Source organism: Balaenoptera physalus (assembly GCF_965194825.1).
Source record: "Balaenoptera physalus genome assembly, chromosome: 5".
NCBI classification, from domain to species: Eukaryota; Metazoa; Chordata; class Mammalia; order Artiodactyla; family Balaenopteridae; genus Balaenoptera; species Balaenoptera physalus.
In genome coordinates this window covers 14,255,214-14,272,821 of record NC_138884.1, presented here as the reverse complement: position 1 = coordinate 14,272,821, position 17,608 = coordinate 14,255,214, and the positions used below count along the sequence as shown (strand labels likewise).

Sequence of the window (17,608 nt, the reverse complement as noted above, 5' to 3'; positions counted from 1 at the left end):
CTTTCCTTTTTGATTTAGTGAAGAGAGTTTCTTCTTGGCTTTCCTGGGAAACATAGTCAATTAATGAATTCTCTGGTCTTAAGCATTAAATCCATTCAAGGGTATCCTCTCTCTCTCTAAGCCTTTTCCCCCTTTCTTAAAACTGTGATAAAGCTGTTCTGGCATTTCCACCTTATTTACTGTAAGTCAGTGCTTCTTCCAAGTTTAAGAAATCCATCCCAGCATAATATTTGGACTTCTAGGATATAAAATCCTGAGTTATGGGAGTTCCCCTAGGTATTGTAGAACTTTTGATGTATAGTTCGTTTGCTTCCAAAATAAGAACAGTACTTCCCCAGGTGGGCCATGCTGAGACTTGACCTTAGTTTTATGCCTATGAACTATGAGAAAATGGGGCCAATCTTGATGAAGGCAAGTATTATCTTGTGAGTCATCTTACACTTGTGAGGTCTCTGAATGGTCTCCAGGCAAGAGGAGTTGACTATTCTTGAATAAAAGAAAGTGGGTCACTTGAGGAGGCCTAGATAGTTCAGCAGAACATGGGGATCCATATGTCCCCATTTCATCCTCAGTTTCTCACTTCTTCTCTCTCAGGACCTCGAGTTTAGCACGGTAAATTTGCCAGGGCTGTGTAAGTCTTCTCTGCAATTCTGCTACTCTTATAATCAGGCCTGATTTTCAGCCTGTACTGGCAATAAACGTGGTTGTCGTAGAGGTTTTCTGGATTTTACATTGTGTCCTGAGTTGGTGGTTGGCTGACTTGAGCCCACCATTTTCTTTCAGTGATGTATCCATGGTACTTCACCTGCCATATCTACAGCCCTTTATGGCAACCATTGTCACCGTATCTCTCAAATGGTAGAGATATTGCACAAGCTCAGTGTCTCCTCTTCCTCCTGCATCCCAACTCATCGCAGATGAGACTCTTAGCAATAGTAACCCTACCGCATGCCAGGGGTCACCGCAACCCACTTACCGCTAACAATGCACTCTTTGCTGCTATCTGGCCAGGGAGTGATCCAATTCCAGAGAAACCCATCTGAGGTTATGCTTCCTAGACCATTTCCAGGATGAATTAGTTTAGTTTGGATTCTCCCAAAAGTAGATCCTTAGACAAGAAATCACATTGTGGTAGGATGGGTATTTGCTTTTAAATTACTTGTTAAATTATTCATAATTTATGTCTATATTTTATGTATTTGCTGGTGTACATACTATATTTCTCAGTTAATTTCTTAAATCTCTCCTTGTCCTACATGACAGAATAAATTCCAGACGAATTAAAAATTAAGTGTAAAAATGGGAAATTTTAAACATATCTAGAAGGTAATGTAAGTAAGTGTTTTACTGATATCAGGCTAAGTAAGCATTCTATGCATAAAATCACTGGAAGATTCAATAATTAATGAAATAATTTAAAATGTTAAATTAGCAATGATTTTTAATAATAAAAGAGTTCCACAAACTATAGTACATAAAAACTGAAAACATTTTTCACGTACAAAAATCATAAAAGTTAAAAGTAAATGATAAATTGGAAAAAATATTTGCAACAAATTTTACACACAGTGAGTTAATAGGCATAATATAAAAAGGAATTACTAAACTTGATAAGAAAATGACTAGTTCCTGATAGAAAAACAGCCAAAAGATAAGAGCCGGTAATTCATGAAGGAGCAGTAAAAATGGTCTATAAAGATGAAAAACATATTCAACCAGGAAATGCAAATTAAAACAATAAGAAAGTTCTAGTTAATTGTCTCAGATTGAACATACAGATACCCTCCTCAAACATCATTATTATGACAGGAAAAGGACACAAAACGTATAACACAGGACAAAGAGAATAGCTAAAGAGACAATAAAAAAGGAAAGAAGTCAACTAATTTTACAAAATGGAAACAGATGGACAAGTGATAATTGATTTAACAGAATTGAGAAAGCCTATACCTTAGTCTGCAGGGAAAGCCAAGGAGAAGACCAATTCCTGCCCTAGTTCCCAGACGTGAAGTTGCTAGAGGCACTGGGTATCTCTGAAGGCAGGCATGAAGGAAGGGCTGATGGAGGAGAGACAGCAACCTCCTGTGCTGTTGGTGTGCACGCAAATAGGGGCATCTCTATGTTTCTAAGCCTCTTTTATCACCTCTTTTCATTCTAAATTGAGCTCCCGCCCCTTATAGAGTAGTATGTAAATAGTAATGACCCCTTCATTTACTCTCATGGAAGCTTCCAAGATATTTTCATCAGTATGGCTGTTACTGGGATAATTTTTGTATCTGTTTTAGAGACAGTATCCCTGAATGCACTACACACATGATAAGGCTGTAATAATGACACTCTTGCCACCACTTGAATATAAATCTCAGAAAGCCTCTTTAAGGGGAAGTTTCTGAGTTATAATTCTGATAATCAGTTTGATCTAGGAAAACATAATAATAGTTCTCTGGGATACTTTGTGAGGAAAACAACTTTCCCAAATTTATCCAATCATATATATTGAGGGCTCTCTATGTGTACAACACAACACAACACAACACAACAAGGCAAACAAATTTATTACTTGATTCTTGCTAAAACCTGCAAGGGCTTCTGGATTCTCTTAGGCTGAAGACCAAGTTCCTTAGTGTGGCGTCTAAAACCATAGGTTGATTTCTACCCACCTCTATGATTCTCCTCCCAGCCTTCTTACCTTTGCTTTCAGGGCTCCAGTCCCTTGGAGTTCTTTTCAGTTCATTCAGCCACATTGGCTTTTAGTTCTTGGGGAGCTTTGCTTTCTCTCACTGAAGAGTGCTTGCTGGTCTCTCTGCCTGATATGTTCTTTCCGCCTCACCTCTCTACCCCAAATTTCTACTCATTGTTCTTACTTTAGCACAAGCTTTTTACTTCTTCCTGTAAACCTTCTAAACTAGGTCAGATTTCTTTGTCACACCCTCTCATTGTATCTTGTTCCTTTCCTTCAGGGAATTAATCTCAGTTAGTAATTACACATTCATTTGGAATGATTATTGGTTTAATGCCTTTTTCTGATCCTGGAGTGTGAACTCCAGGATTTTGCTATGTGAGGTCCATCGCTTTACACAGTGTCTGGAAGACGGATGGCACTTGATCTACATAAATTGAAGGAAAGAATGCCCTCAAAGAGTTTAACTTTACTAATTCCTACAAAGAATGGTTTAGTTGCTGCCAAATTTTGATCTAGTAAATAATAGTATTCTCTATGCAGATTTTCAGCTTACAGAAATTTAGCTTTGTGGGAAAGATGAGAAATTTGGGATTATACTCCCACTAGATGCTGCTGTGACAGAGATGGCATTACATCTTCCTGGTGTGATTTGTATATATTTTGTTTGAAATAAATTTTATTTATTAAGGAGCTGCTGCTTATTTGGCTTGGTCATTCTAGAACATTGATAGTAACTATCGGTATCTGGTTCAGATACTAACCGGTTAACAGTTAGCTTTGAAAAGTTCTTTATACATTTTGAACTTTATAAACACCATGAAAAGATTCAACAAAGAAGAACTGAACTCACACAAAGATAAGAACCAATTGCAAATTTACTAGGCAGTCAATTTCAGCGTAACTGTATACACACCACACTGGAAAGGACGCACAGCGATGTTCCTATGTAGTAACTTCCAGTCTCTCATGCTAAGGAGCTTGTGATCTCTCTCGGTACCATCAGATTACCTTCTTCATTCTTAACCTCAGGGCCGTAATCCACTGACTACCTTTATTTCCCAAACGTATTCATGCCTTACCAAATGGAGTAAGAGCAATAATTTTTAAAAAAAAATCAGTCTTTGTTGCCAATAGGAGAGAGTTCTTAGTCTGTTTGAAAGTGTTCAGAGTTCAGTCTTTAATTACAGAAACTTCCCCGTGAGCCCCACCATTGTGTCTACTGGCCGGGTTCCATCTGCTGCTGGAACTTCTAATGTGAGTTTCTGAAAAGCCTGGCATTCCTGCCAGCGATGGGGAGTGGCTAGTCTCTGCATGCAGATACCTCTTTCTGCAAAACGCTGCCTGCGTTTTTGTTTTCTACCCTACGTGTCTGTGTCTCACTAGGCAGTATCTGCATCCTGATGTGGCACTGAGAGAACTGACTGCCTCTGACAGAGGTACAATTTGCAGATGAAGGTTAAACTGGAATGCTCACTGCGTGTCACTATCAAACATCCCCTTGGCTACCCTTGCCTGGTGTTTGGCTATAACTGTTCCTAGCTCACTTACATGTAATCTGTGAGGGAATAGCTTTTCTTTCTCACATAGCCTTGGACAGGCAAGGGCAGACAAACTATTAAAGTAATTCATTTTTATTACCAATGTTAATCACCAAAGAAGGAATTAGAATTCAACCAGGGAAGTTATTTATTGACAAATTTTTATTGATAAAATAATTCATCAAAGATTTATGAAAAAATTAAAAATCTCTGAAAAAGAAAATTATGTCAACCAAGATCGTAAAAGGCATGTCTGTGGGTGAGGAAGGGTTTTCTATTTTGGGCTGGCTATGTAAGTGACATCAGTGATACTGAGGAGTTTTTACTTCTGAAAAGGAAACTAGGATGTAATATTGCGATTCATAAGAAAGGCTACTGTAAGACAAACATCATGCGGCTGCAGGTGACTCCATTTCCTGCCCAGTCGCATTTGTCCTGATACCTATTCCAACGTCTTAATCTCTTTCCCGATTTGGATTGGTCTGTTCTTCTTTCTCAGTTACCATGAGCTGAAGTTCATCGTGTTTCATAAGCTTGGGCTGTCATTTCAGCAACAGCTTCTCTTCCTGGCATAGGCCTGCTCTTCGCTGGGTCCTTTGGCTCAGTGCCTCTGACCTTGGGTGGCTGGTACCCTGAGTCTCCCTGGCTCCCTTCCCGCGGCAAGTGGGGACTGTAAACTAGAAAACACTGTTTTAATTGTTTTTGATTTTTTTAAAGTCTTAAAATGAAATTTTAACGTTATAGCCTTAAGAAAAGATTTGTGAATTTCTCAGTTCACTGATTTGGTACATTAGATTCAGCTATTCTGACATATAGCTAGGAGGAGACTGTGAACTATTTTCCATCCCATTTAAAACTATTTTGGAAACTGACACAATCAATATTTTTCCTAAAATCCTCTTTCCTTGCCCTGGGAGACTGAGGGCGTGGGTTATAGTTGAAATTTTCTATTTCAGGCTTAAGATCTTACTTCAGAGCTTCTGGGATGCCAATCCTATCTGATCTTTTGGTATATAATCATCAATCTCTTCACTCAAGAGATCTTTTGTAGAAACTTTATGCTATTCCTGGAGTTACATGCTACTATGTTCTTAGTTTTGGAGAAGCTGGTATAGAAGCTATGTAGAAAGACAAAATCATTTTTTTCCCTTAGAGGATTGTTGAGTATCAATGGCTCCATAGGTACTCCATTTAAACTTCTTCTCAGGACCAAAATAGAGTCAGTATTTCAACCTGGGATAGACTGTTCCAGTGAGACTGGACTCAAATTAGATCAGCCAATCCAAAATCCATTTTGAATCACCAGAACTGGAAGGCTAGACTAAGGCTTGGCCATGTGTGTAGGATAGAAAACATACCTCCTTCTGTGTGTGTGTGTGTGTGTGTGTGTGTGTGTGTGGTGTGTGTGATATGAGACTTGTTAGCCAGGAACACAGTTTATCACAGGTCTGTTACACAGACAAGGAGTAGACAAGTCAAAATCAGAGAGATAAGAGCCAGGTTGGCCTGAGGGATAAAGTGTGCTTGAAGAAGGAATGTGTTACCAAATCTTTGCTATAAACGAATGTCTAGAATTTTTTCTTGCCAGCCCAACTATAATAAATCAGGCAGTCAGGGGGTGGCTTGTGTTTTGCTCATCTGGGTCAGTGTCTCCTTATAACCAAGTCTTCTCACTCTATCTTAGGAGGCATGCGCTCCACTGGAGTGGCTGGTGATTCCTTTGGTAGCCAAAGCCCAGGTGACTCCCTGAATCATTGCTGTCTGGCTAGTTCTCTGGGGCCAAGAGGGGGTTCTCTACAATAGCCCTGGGGAAAGCCTTCCATCAAGAGGGCTGACTTGTGTCCAGGTCTAGTGGTGTGTTAATGGTGGAATGTCTATATGGCAATAGGGTCCTGGCTTTGGTCCTCTGGATTATACCCTTGTCATCTTGTGAGGCATCAGAATTCTTATACTGAATCCAGATATCCAGGAGGGCACGTACTTCATCTTCTTTGTACCATTCACTTGCATGAAGGTGGCAAGAATACCTCCTTCTGGTAAATTATAATACTGTATTTGGAAGGGAGGAGGAAGAACCCATGGAAAATGGGGTGATTAGAAATAACAAAGTTACAAAGTGCTTTCACATACATTTTCACTTGAGTCTCACAACAACCCTGTGAGGTAGGTATAGTATATAACGCTGTCAATTTTATTTTGCAAAGAAAGACACCAAAGACTAGAGAGCTTAAGTGATTTGCCCACAGTCATGATAAGTGCCAGAACCCAAACTCAAAGCCACATCTTCCAAATTCACAGCTTGATTCCACCTGCGAGCAGCTACAACCTGAGGGCTACCAGTCTGATGACATAATGGGGAAGGCGCTTAGTAAGTGGGCACCTAACTTGTTTAAAAGTCAGGTGGTTTAGAAATAATACATTAGTAAACAGAATCCATACAATCACCACTTGCAGGGGTTCCCCCGGGGACTGCTGCTTATGGGCTTGAATCTTGCGGGTTGCTTTGGCATATTAGGAGATCACCTGAGTAACCTGGACAACTAGGAGCTTCCTGGGTAGTCAAAGATCAGAGATGAGGGGATTCTCGTGGCCATGATCCCACTGCTGTAACACTCATCATCCTGTTTAATTGTTTGACTTCCCCATTAGAATGTAAACTTCTTAGGGGCAAGCACTGTAATATATTCATCAGTGTATAATCAGAATTTAATACAGTTCTGGGCACATAATAGATCCTCAATAAAAATTATTTGAATTCACCGAGGATTGAGATGTTTCATGGGATGCTTCTGTACTTTACTTGTAAGAGATTGATTTGCCTGGAAGAGGTATAATAGATGAATGTGGAACTGGGAATAGGGAAAACTCAGTTACTTTGACGGTGGGTAGTACACACAGGCACTGCTATTCCAGGGTGTAATTTCACGATCCAAGTGATCTCCAAGTGATGACAAATTTACTAGATGTGGATTCAAACTGGTAGCTCTACATTAGTCAGGGGTCCATGCAGAATGTAGGTTTTTGATGGCCACTGGGGGTAAAGGCAATGTCTCTTGTCATGGAGAAAGGTGGTTCATTGTGGTAAATACGAAGGTAACATTGTTTTAGTAATATGGAGAGAGCTCTGCGATAAAATTCTCCGAAGATCATTCATCACAGTCACCAGTGGTTCAATAAAAGTTGGGAGAGGCCTCAGTCTTCTTCTGGTTCAGTTCTGCCAAGGCACATTCTCCTCGGTCCTCCACGCCTGTCTTCTTGACACTTGGCCATCAGAAGTCCCAAGACCCACAGTTCAGACTGTGTTGAACCTTGAAGAAGCTGGAGGACAAATCTTCTGTGGTCCAGACCTGGGCGTCAGTGTGAGCGCGGCTGACCACGACACACAGGCAAGAAGCCCGCCGCATAGACGCATCTCTCCAAGAGGAACGGGCCGGCTGCTCTAGACCCACGACCTGTGGCTGAAAGCAGTAGTCACGTTGTTGCTCTTCTATGAGTGGATTACAGAAAAAATTTGTGGGTGTCACAACCTGGTGAGTTCAACTTCCTTGAGTAAGAATTTTTAACTTAGGGTATAATACATCCGCTCACCAGTTTTGGGCACTCAGGATCAAGTGGGTCCTGAAATCAATAGGTGGGAAGGAGATCAGCAGCCCTGGTGCTGCTAGAGGTTATGGGTCGCCCAGAGGTCCTCCCAGTTGTGAGGATTGGTGCAGCCCATGACTGGACGCCTGGCTTCTCCAGGTACTGGCGCCAAGTTTCAAACATGGCCTTAATGGCCAAGCATTCCTTCTTTCAGATGTTGTAGTTTCATTCTGCAGGGATGAAGCCTGCGGGGGAAAATAAAGCGTAAGGTCACATCAAGGTTGATTTCAGATAAGATACGGCTTTCCATTGTCCTACTACTACTTATAAGGCATTGGCTCCACTTTAAAGGTCCATTGTAAACAAAGCGGAGCATGACAGCCATTGCAAACCTCGTAGGACTTCATAAGCTTTCTGGACCCCAGGCAGCCAAAAGAAAGCATAGCATACTGCCTGCTCGTTCAGTAGACTCTGTTTCAGGGAGGGCCTTGAAGTTCACTCAGATCTGGATTAGGATACACTGGTAGCTTACACTAGACAAGGCCTTGGATATCTTCACCTGAAAATAAAGTCAGCATCGCCCTCAAATGGAGAGCCAGTAGAGCTTTCTACCAAACTTGGTCTTGATATACTTTTACATGCAATACCCTGGAGCCTGCCTGTCTCCTTAGATCTTGAATCTCTGATCTTGACTTTTAATTATAGTTTCATACCATGCATAAGCTTTAAAACACTATTAATAAATAATAAATATATAAATCCTAGTAAAGTTGTAACCTCCAATCAAATTCGATGTTGTTAAATGCATTTTGAAGCCACCCATTTAAATATATGCTCTTAAACAAGGAAAGTCCTTCTTTCTTGAAACCCAAGGAGTAGACCTCATAATTTAGCCATTAAATAACAGAATCATAAAACTTTAGATCAACAGCAATAGTCTTGAACCTAGGCACAAACTGGGAAGCTTAGCTCTGGCCAGCTTCAGAGGGACCAGCGTGATCCTTCCTCTATGTTCTTGCTAGAATTTGAGCCCAGATTTTTTTGTCAAAATCTTTGCTAATGCTATGGAACTTAGAGAAGAGTAAGTGTTTCTAAAAATTATTAGTGGGTTGTTAGCACTTACCAGTTAATGGAATTAAATAACCAGTTATTTCAGCAATGCAAATGGTCTGACTGAGCTAAAAATAGAAATCAGCTCCAAAGACTTTAGAAGACATTTCCCAAAGTGAGCTCTGTGAACACTAATTCCAAGAAATGGGTTTTGTCATTAAGAAGATTTGGGGAACACGGCATAATATCTACCTCTTTTGAAGACTTAAATTATACAAATTTTAAAGACTCTAGGAAGTCTTGTAGTAAATAATCTTATTCAACTATGTTTAACTCAGTACGTCCCCAACATTTCTACGTGGAGTTAAGTTTTTAAGTAATATTTAGGAATTTAGCAATATTAGCATTTTGTAGAACTGGTGCTACATAGAACAAAGTTTAGTGAATACTGGACTAGCAAGTAATGTACAAAAATACTTATTTTTAAAATATACATTTTCCCCATCAAAAATAAATCAATTAGCCAATTACTAATTATTTGTTACTATACTTGTCTTAGAATTAAGCTGGGTTCTTTGGAAAATAGGAAATGCACTTGTTTAAAGCATGAATTCTGCCTTTAGTAGGCTCAGAATCTGGTTAGGGAGATGAGTCTATCATACACAAAACAATATCAAACACCAGGAAAGTCCATATAACCAAGCAATAAGTTAAATAATGTGGACTAATATATATAGTAGTTCTAGAGAGGCACATCAAATACTGGAATAATGAAGGAAGAAATCTTAGAGGAGATGAGACTGGTTTTGTGGGGAGAGCTAGAATTTTGACAGGTTGAGGGCAATTTTACTTAAGGGCAAAAATACACAAACTTTGAGGGCCCTATGACTCCTAGAAGCATGAAGTAGTGTGGCAAACAATACTTTGTTACACTGTAATCATTGAATTCTAACATATCTTGAGGCCTTCCCACTCAAGGACAGAATGTTATATAGCAGTATAATTTTAAAAAAATTTTCTCCTATACCTTTTTAAAGTTCTTACCTGGTATATTATTATGAGTTGCTTAACTGTCTATATTCTGTGATAATCTAACTGATGACAGGGTGAATATTTTATTTATTTGCATATCTTTGGAAAGCAGCACCCTTGTATCCCTAGCATCTGGTCCATGGTAAGCCCTCAATAAATGTTTTTTGACTATGTGAGGGAATCAATGAAAATATTATATGGCAGAAAATTGTCTATACAAAACCAGATGTTGCATCAGGGAATGATGAATAGAATTAGAATGTGTAGACTCTTGAAAACCAGGCAGAGGAGTAGGAAAGAGGGAATCAATAAAGATTTTTAACAGCGGTGGACAGAAAGCATTATTTATGAGAAATCAAACTGTCAGTGATATCCAGGGTGGACTGAAGTAAAAATGGATCAGAGAATCAATTGAAATTATTGCTAAAGCAATCTAGTTACAAGGTTTAGAACCAAGGCCCTAAGAATGTAAGGGAAAAAGGCACAAATGCCAAGTGGGTGGGTCTCTGAAGCTGGCTGATAGGGAAGATCAAGAAGCATGAGTGAAAGACGATTCTTTAAGTATTTTAATAACTAAAATTTATTGATTAATTATTATAGGTTATACCAGACACTTGGGTTTAGTATCTAATTGTCTCATTTGTTCCCTACAACAGTTCTATGAGATAAGAATTATAATCATCTCCGTTTTACTGATAAGAAAGTAGACTAGACAGGTTCAGAAATTCATTCAAAGTTACACTGTTAGTAAGTAGCAGAGTCGGGACAGGAATGAGGTCCATCCCACCTCAGAGTTTGTGTTCTTAGCCTTAGTCTCCTCTGGAGATGAGATAGATGTTTGTTCCTTTGACAGATAAAAACATTAGAAGGAAAGAGATGGGTTTTAGATATCTGAATTTTGAGAGGATCATGAAATATATCATAGGAAAAGACTAACATTGTATTTCCAACAGCTTGGACCTTGGTTTAATAAACAATCAGCTTTTCAAATGGCCTATTAATGTACTGTTTGAACTGTAGCCCCATCCGTCATGTGGAGGAGGACTTCCCCCTGTGAAGACAGGACATCTTAGGAAGCCAGGAAATGCCTGGTGAGGGCACTCCTAAGACGCTGGCCTGCACTTGTGACCCAAAGACAAGCCGCTGCCTCCTAAGAACACCGTAACATCCAGGGGCATCATGGTGGACAAGCCTGAGCTTCCGGCTTGTAATGCCTGTGGTCAGAGTGAATTATTTGACCTGCAGGATTCTGAGGGCCACACAGAGGCTGTGAGGTGCTTTTCTCCCTTTTCACTTTGACCACCGCACTGAGGCTCTAGTAACTGTTCGCCTAGAAAACATCACACACAACACCTGGGGACTGGATATGATGTGCTGGGTGTAGAGTTCTATGTTGTTTTTGTTTTTAATCTTTAGGAAAGTCTTCTGTCTTCTTGTTCCATTGTTGCATTTACACTTTGCAGTGGTTTAAATGCTAATCACAAACAAGGTATGCGTAAACAAACTCCAACCGTGTAAAATCAAATGGTAAATTTGAGTGGTATTTTTGAGAAGGGGCTGATTTTAAAGACAGAAAAAAAATTGGACCAGGGCTATTAACATTCAGAATTGTAACTCCTATTTGATTTTTTTTTTATCACTTCTGTGTTTCTCTCTCTTGCGCGAGCTCTCTCTCAAGACAGTCTTTCTGCATAATTCATTGTAGAAATGAGAGAGGAATCATGTAATTTTATTTTGATATTACTGGTATATCAGAGTAGTACACGATTGCCCCAAACTCTGAATTGTTTGAAATTTTGAATGATTTTATTTGCTTAAGAAAATGGAAGAAAGCTGAAACAGAGAAAGAGTCTATGAATGAGTTGAAGAGATAACTGTAGGTCTGGCGGCATATTCCGCCAAGTGTACACAAGGCACAGGGATTCTACCTTTTCGTTCCAGACTGCTGGCTGGCTGAAACTCTTTGTTTAAGCGAGGCCATCGGAGCCATGCTTGGCATCGTCTACTAAGAAAACCTGACACACTCACCTACATGTGCTTATGACCTTTGCAAATATCTTTTTAAAAAAAGTTTAGTTTTTCTATTGAATGCCGATTAACAAAAGCAACACAGGATACTTATTATACTATAATGACAGTGTACAAGTAATCTAGAGCCATTCAAGTAATACAAACCCAGTAAAGCAGAAATCAGAAAGTCTCAGGTAAGCACAAAATAAAATAAATATCATAATATTGGTAGATACACACTACTATTCAATTGATTTATGTTAGGAAACCAATATCAGCACATTAGATTGTGACTTCTTATGTATCAAAAGTCTTGAGCTTACTATTTATGATAGTCATTCTTGATAACAAAAACTTGAACTGAAGTCCTAGAGGTGTCCCTTATGTAATGTTTCTAAATCTTGCTAATAAAAAAAGTCTTTTTGACAGCACTTTCTCTCTCTCTTTCTTTTTTTCAAGTTTATCTCTTCCCATTCACGGTTAATTTACTTACCTCCGAACCAGCAAAATTTAAAGGCCATTCCATTGCAGGACTAAAGGGCAGTCAGACCTGACATTACACTTTCTATCTATAGAAAATTTGTGCAGACATTCAAGATCACGATTCCAGCGGGACAGTAAAATTTGTTGGAAAGATTTATCAATAGGAAATACTTTTAAAAAACACCAAGAGTCAGAATTTAGGGGCATTAATTTCAAAGATGGAAGCAGTATAGACTCAGAAAATATTTCTCTTATTCCTTCCCTTTTTTGGACCATTTACATTTTAATTGTTTTTTTATTTATCATACAGAAACTATCTTGTTGCAGAGATTTAACCAAGAGTTTTAACCCTGAGATATTAAACATGTGCAAAATATTCTAAGTAGAAATGGAAAATCTCACACGCTTTATGATAAAAGGACAGAAGGTACAGTGTAAATACTGCAGCGAAGATGTTAAAGCAGTGCACAATTAGAAGATTTCCATATAAACATTATAGATTAGTTAAGTGAAAACCATGCTAAATTTATTTCCTTGGGACTTTGGTAATTTGTGTTTTTAAGTGGTTTTCTTTCTTTAATTTTTTTTACTCGTGTGAGGTAACAGTGACTCCTCATGTAATCTGTTCCTTTTTATGTACAATACACATCACACACACACACACACACACACACACACACACACACACACACACACAGAGTCAAAGTCAATGGCAGTGGGTGGTTTATGTCAGGGCCGGTTTTGACGCCCCTCTCCCGGAATAAGATAAATGTAAGTGATGAAGAGCTCCTGGGGTTGGTTGAACTCATTTTGTATTCAACACTCTGCCTGGCCCCTTTCTCATCTCTTTCTCCCTCTCTTTGTATGTTCAAGCCTACTTGAGTTTCTTTTTTCTTTTGTAGAACTTGGTTCTTTTGATGTGTTTCAGGGCACGCCCTGTGGCAAAGAGAACTTCCCAGGAATCGGAAACATAAGCACACAGGTCTGAAACGGCCACTGTGTAATAGCCAGAAAGATTCCGGCTCAGAAGCTGGGCTTTCTCTCTCCAAAAAAAAGCGTCAACACACATAACAGGAGGGCAAACACGCAATACAACCTACAGATATGATTTTAAAGGGACACAGACGAGAAAATTTAATTGCTAAGTAGGCGTTTGGTGAGATTTTTTAACCTGGATTGAGCCCATGAGAGTAATTTAACCTGAGATATGTCTATAAGCATCTGCATATTTGTTAGTTTAACCAAATTCCCCTTGTAATTATAAATTAGTTTATTTTGTTTCACTGCTGTTATAGCATCTATGTATCTGAGATTTTCCATGGCACATGGTCCTATTAAAAATGATGTGAGAAAGTGCAGTGCTTTAACTCTCTATTTATTTGTTTATGAAGTTGAAAGAAATGCTGTTATAAGTATTGTAAAATCGCTGTTAGAAAGCACCATCTATATTAGTAATAGAAAGTCTAGATAGAAGGAGTTAATTATTTTATATCCCATATCAGTATTTCCATTTTCATAAATTAAAAATATTTAATAAAATAGTGTTATGTTTTATTTAAAATAGCTCTGTTTACTCACATATTATACTTTATGTGGCAAATCTTTCAGGACTGTGTCACTGAATTAGAACTTGGAACTGAAAATTAAAAAAAAAACAGAAAATAAGGAAAAACAGTGCAGTTTAAGTTTACCCATACACAAACTTATCACTTTAAGATGTTCAAATAATAAATTCAATTTTTACCCAAGTGTCTAAAAGAAGCCTTTTATTTTTAAAACCAAAACAGTTGGAAAAGCAAACTTAACTATAAACTTGGTAATTTATTGCTTTATTGATTTAGAAAACCAATCTATATTAATTAGGTATATTGTTTACTTCTGTATAAATGAATTCATTCTAGGCCTACTGAAAAATAGAATGCTACTAACTGAATAATAGATCTAGGAAAAATCTGACCAGCAAACGTTGATTGTTTTCAATTAAATTAGATTGGGTTTAGTAAATGTTTTGAGCACTATTTATGTGTTTGTGCTAATGACATTACCTATTGACTCCTGGGAAAATAGTGGTATCACTGAATTCATCCAGCATTTTCCAACATATTTAATGCTTAGAAAAATCAACCAGCTAATTGCCACAATTTCTTTTAACTTTGGTCTCTATATCCACAGCTTAAAAGAAAGAGAGAAAATGATTTCTAAAAATGATTCAGTTATTCAAATATTAGTAAAATACACATTTTTAACAATAATATGGGACGATAATTTTAACAAATTGGGAATGTTATAAAATAACTTTTATAACTACAATGTCTCTTGAATTTTTTCCACATGTATCCGTGTTACTACTTATGAATATTTGTACAAATATCTGTGAATAACGGAAGAAAAAAATTTTTGACAATGGGAAAGACTGGGGATTCACGATACTCTTTTAAATGCTACCAGGAAAGTTTAACAGGACTTTTATTTAAACCAAAACCAAATATTTAATACAATACAAATACACATAGAAGAGTACAAAACAAGGATTTTTATCTTTCTGATGCAGCATATACTAATCCTGCTTCTTTCCTTAATGTTACATAGCATTTCTAGAAACTGGATGCTTCCAAATTATTTGATCCTAAATTTGATAAGATACACAGATGCATATTGGACATTGCAACACTTTCCAGCTTTATGGCAGTGGCTGCATGCAAAGGAGCGTATGAAGTTCTCAACCTGTTTATAAAGGTCAGGGAAAGCCACAGGTTTTGAAGGAACAGCACACAGGGCTTCCCTGTTGACACAGGATCATGGCTGTGACACATCACACCGATTGTCATATCATATATTTTAATGGTGCTAGAAATCTTGTTTTGCCATAGTTACAGTTGTTTTCTGCCTCTCCTTCTTTCCTTCAGAGGTGCTATCTTTGACCTCTAAAATGGCATTGAAGTCTGGCGTGCCAGGTATCTGACTAACGTGTATCCTTTATATTAACCCCAAACCAGGAAATCAAGTGCTTTTATTCTTAAAAGTATGCAAAATTTAAGAGAAATTTAGCCTTTTCAGATGGACTGACGAGTTCTAGACTTAGCAATGTTTCCATTTATTTGACTGATGCCTAAAATAAGTTTTCCTTAGTGTCTCGCTGAAAATTTTTCCAGCCATGTTTATAGAAACCACTTGGGAAAACATACACCTATGAAATTTTCAAATATTTTTCTTTTTAAACAAGAGCAAAACATAGCAACTGATTAGAAATTAGTTGACTGAATTCAATCAGATTTTATTTTATTTTATTTTTTTCAGCTATAATGTAATCAAATTTTTTAAACATCTTTATTGGAGTACAATTGCTTTACAATGGTGTTTTAGTTTCTGCTTTATAACAAAGTGAATCAGCTTTAAATTAAACTTTTAATTACATAAAGAGTTAAAAGATATGCTGGAGACATCATACCTACTGAAATCATACTGATTGGTTACTTTTATTGATTAAATTTACCAGATAACCATATAATCTCTATTTTACTACTAGAATTGTGAAATGATTCCATTTTTAAAAAGTTTAGTTATTAGGTAGCTTCCAAAAAATTTATTTATTTTAAAAATAGTTATTTGGCTCAATTGAAGATTTTCTGCTCTTTTGTTTCTATTTCTTCCCCCTCCCCCCAATATGTCTATGTGGATGTAATCTAAATATTTTTCTAAAAGAACAATGGGCTAAAAAAATATACAAAAGAACAATGGGCTGATATTCTGTTCAGTTTCCCCTTGTTCATGACCAATTTTTTAGGGACTTTAGGGATCATCTATTCCAGACCTCTCATTTTACAAAGGTGGCGGTCTTGGGGAGTTTACATGACTTTTATCACTCAGATCTAGCACCGTAGTAGGTGCTCAATGAAGATGTGTTGATTGAAGGAATACATATAGAGTCACATAAACACAATACCATAGCATTTAAGACACTGCACTGCAATGACTCATTTAGAATAATAAACTTCCATAAATGCCATCTCATAGCTACAACAACACCATGAGACAGGAGTCTTAGTAGATTCTACTGATTGTAGAAACTATTTAGTGGGTGAGATAACTGAGTTTAAGGATCATCAAACGGTTTGCCCAAGATCCGATAGCTAAGCCCTGGAAGAGCTATTTGAACTCCTGTTTTCTGATTTCTGAGCCTCGGTGAGTAACCACTGTGCATACAGCCCATAACCTGTTTTTCTCTGTCTCTCTCACTTTTCTCCACTCTCGGATAAAAGGCAGGAACTGGTGTTATTAATCTTTGTAAGCCCAGGATGCTTGGATAATAAAGAGTACTCAGTAAATGATTGCTGCAGGAATAAACCCAGGACTCCGGCTAATGGGTCGAGCTCTCTTTTTTCTACACCACGATCCATTCAGAGCGCAGGAGGTGGCATTTGAGAAGGTAGAGGAAGACTGAAATCTCTAAGGTACAGAAATGCTTCAAACCATTTAAACTAACGAAACTTATGCTACGTTGTCAGTAACATATGTGAGAGCAATTTTGCTTCTTGAATGTGGCTTAATGAAGACAGAATTTGCTGGTGGTTTCCTACGCACCTGATGCCTAAGTAAGTACTCAGTGTCCTGTGCGCAACGCATGGTCTACAGACTCACGCATGATTTAAACTTGACCCAGGGAGCCCAATCAGTCAGTACTGAGGCTCTCCTCCACCTCCCCACACCTGCCTTCCAACTCAGTTTGCACCGTGGTCCTGGGGCCGTAGGAACAGCCACTAGTCCTGGGTCCACACTGGTTTTCTAACAAGATGCTCACATCCCAGGCTGAGGTCAGGGGCCCTGTCACATCCAAAGGCTTTGCTGTTTCTGTTCTTGCCTTAGAAGCAGGATTATTTGGAAAGACTGGGGTCCCGCACTGCAGAACCTCTTTCACTGACGTCTCCCTCTCCCCAACCCATCCCATTCTCCCCTTTATTTTTTTGTTTTCTGGGGAAAATTTTGTCCCCTTTCCTTCTTATTTCAGACTGACTCCCTGGCGTCTCTGTCTCTCCAGATCTCCTAACATTATCTTTCTGATAACCTTAAGTTTGTACCAAAGGCAGAAAAAGCACCTGCTTTCCACTTTGAAAAGAAATACGAAGGACCTGGTTTTGAGCTTGGAGTCGGGAAGAAGGGAAAACTGCAGAAAGTAGAACGTAAATTCATATTTCAAAAATATCCTACCGCAATGCTTTTTGAAATAATGCAT

The 17,608-nt window shown here is 38.2% G+C and overlaps 1 protein-coding gene across 3 annotated transcripts in view; it reads right to left on the bottom strand.

Moving 5' to 3' along the window:
* Positions 1 to 5,626: 5,626 nt before the first annotated feature.
* Positions 5,627 to 17,608, bottom strand: part of GRID2 (glutamate ionotropic receptor delta type subunit 2) — a 1,427,475-nt gene continuing 1,415,493 nt past the window's right edge. The window contains exons 16-17 of one of the 3 annotated variants that reach the window (XM_082461678.1): positions 13,957 to 14,014; positions 8,001 to 8,048 (exon numbers count right to left, since the gene is read on the bottom strand). In XM_082461678.1, coding sequence (XP_082317804.1) covers positions 13,994 to 14,014 — 21 coding nt within the window. In that variant the 3' untranslated portion in view covers positions 8,001 to 8,048; positions 13,957 to 13,993. The other 2 variants (XM_082461676.1, XM_082461677.1) reach the window with 2 other exon arrangements.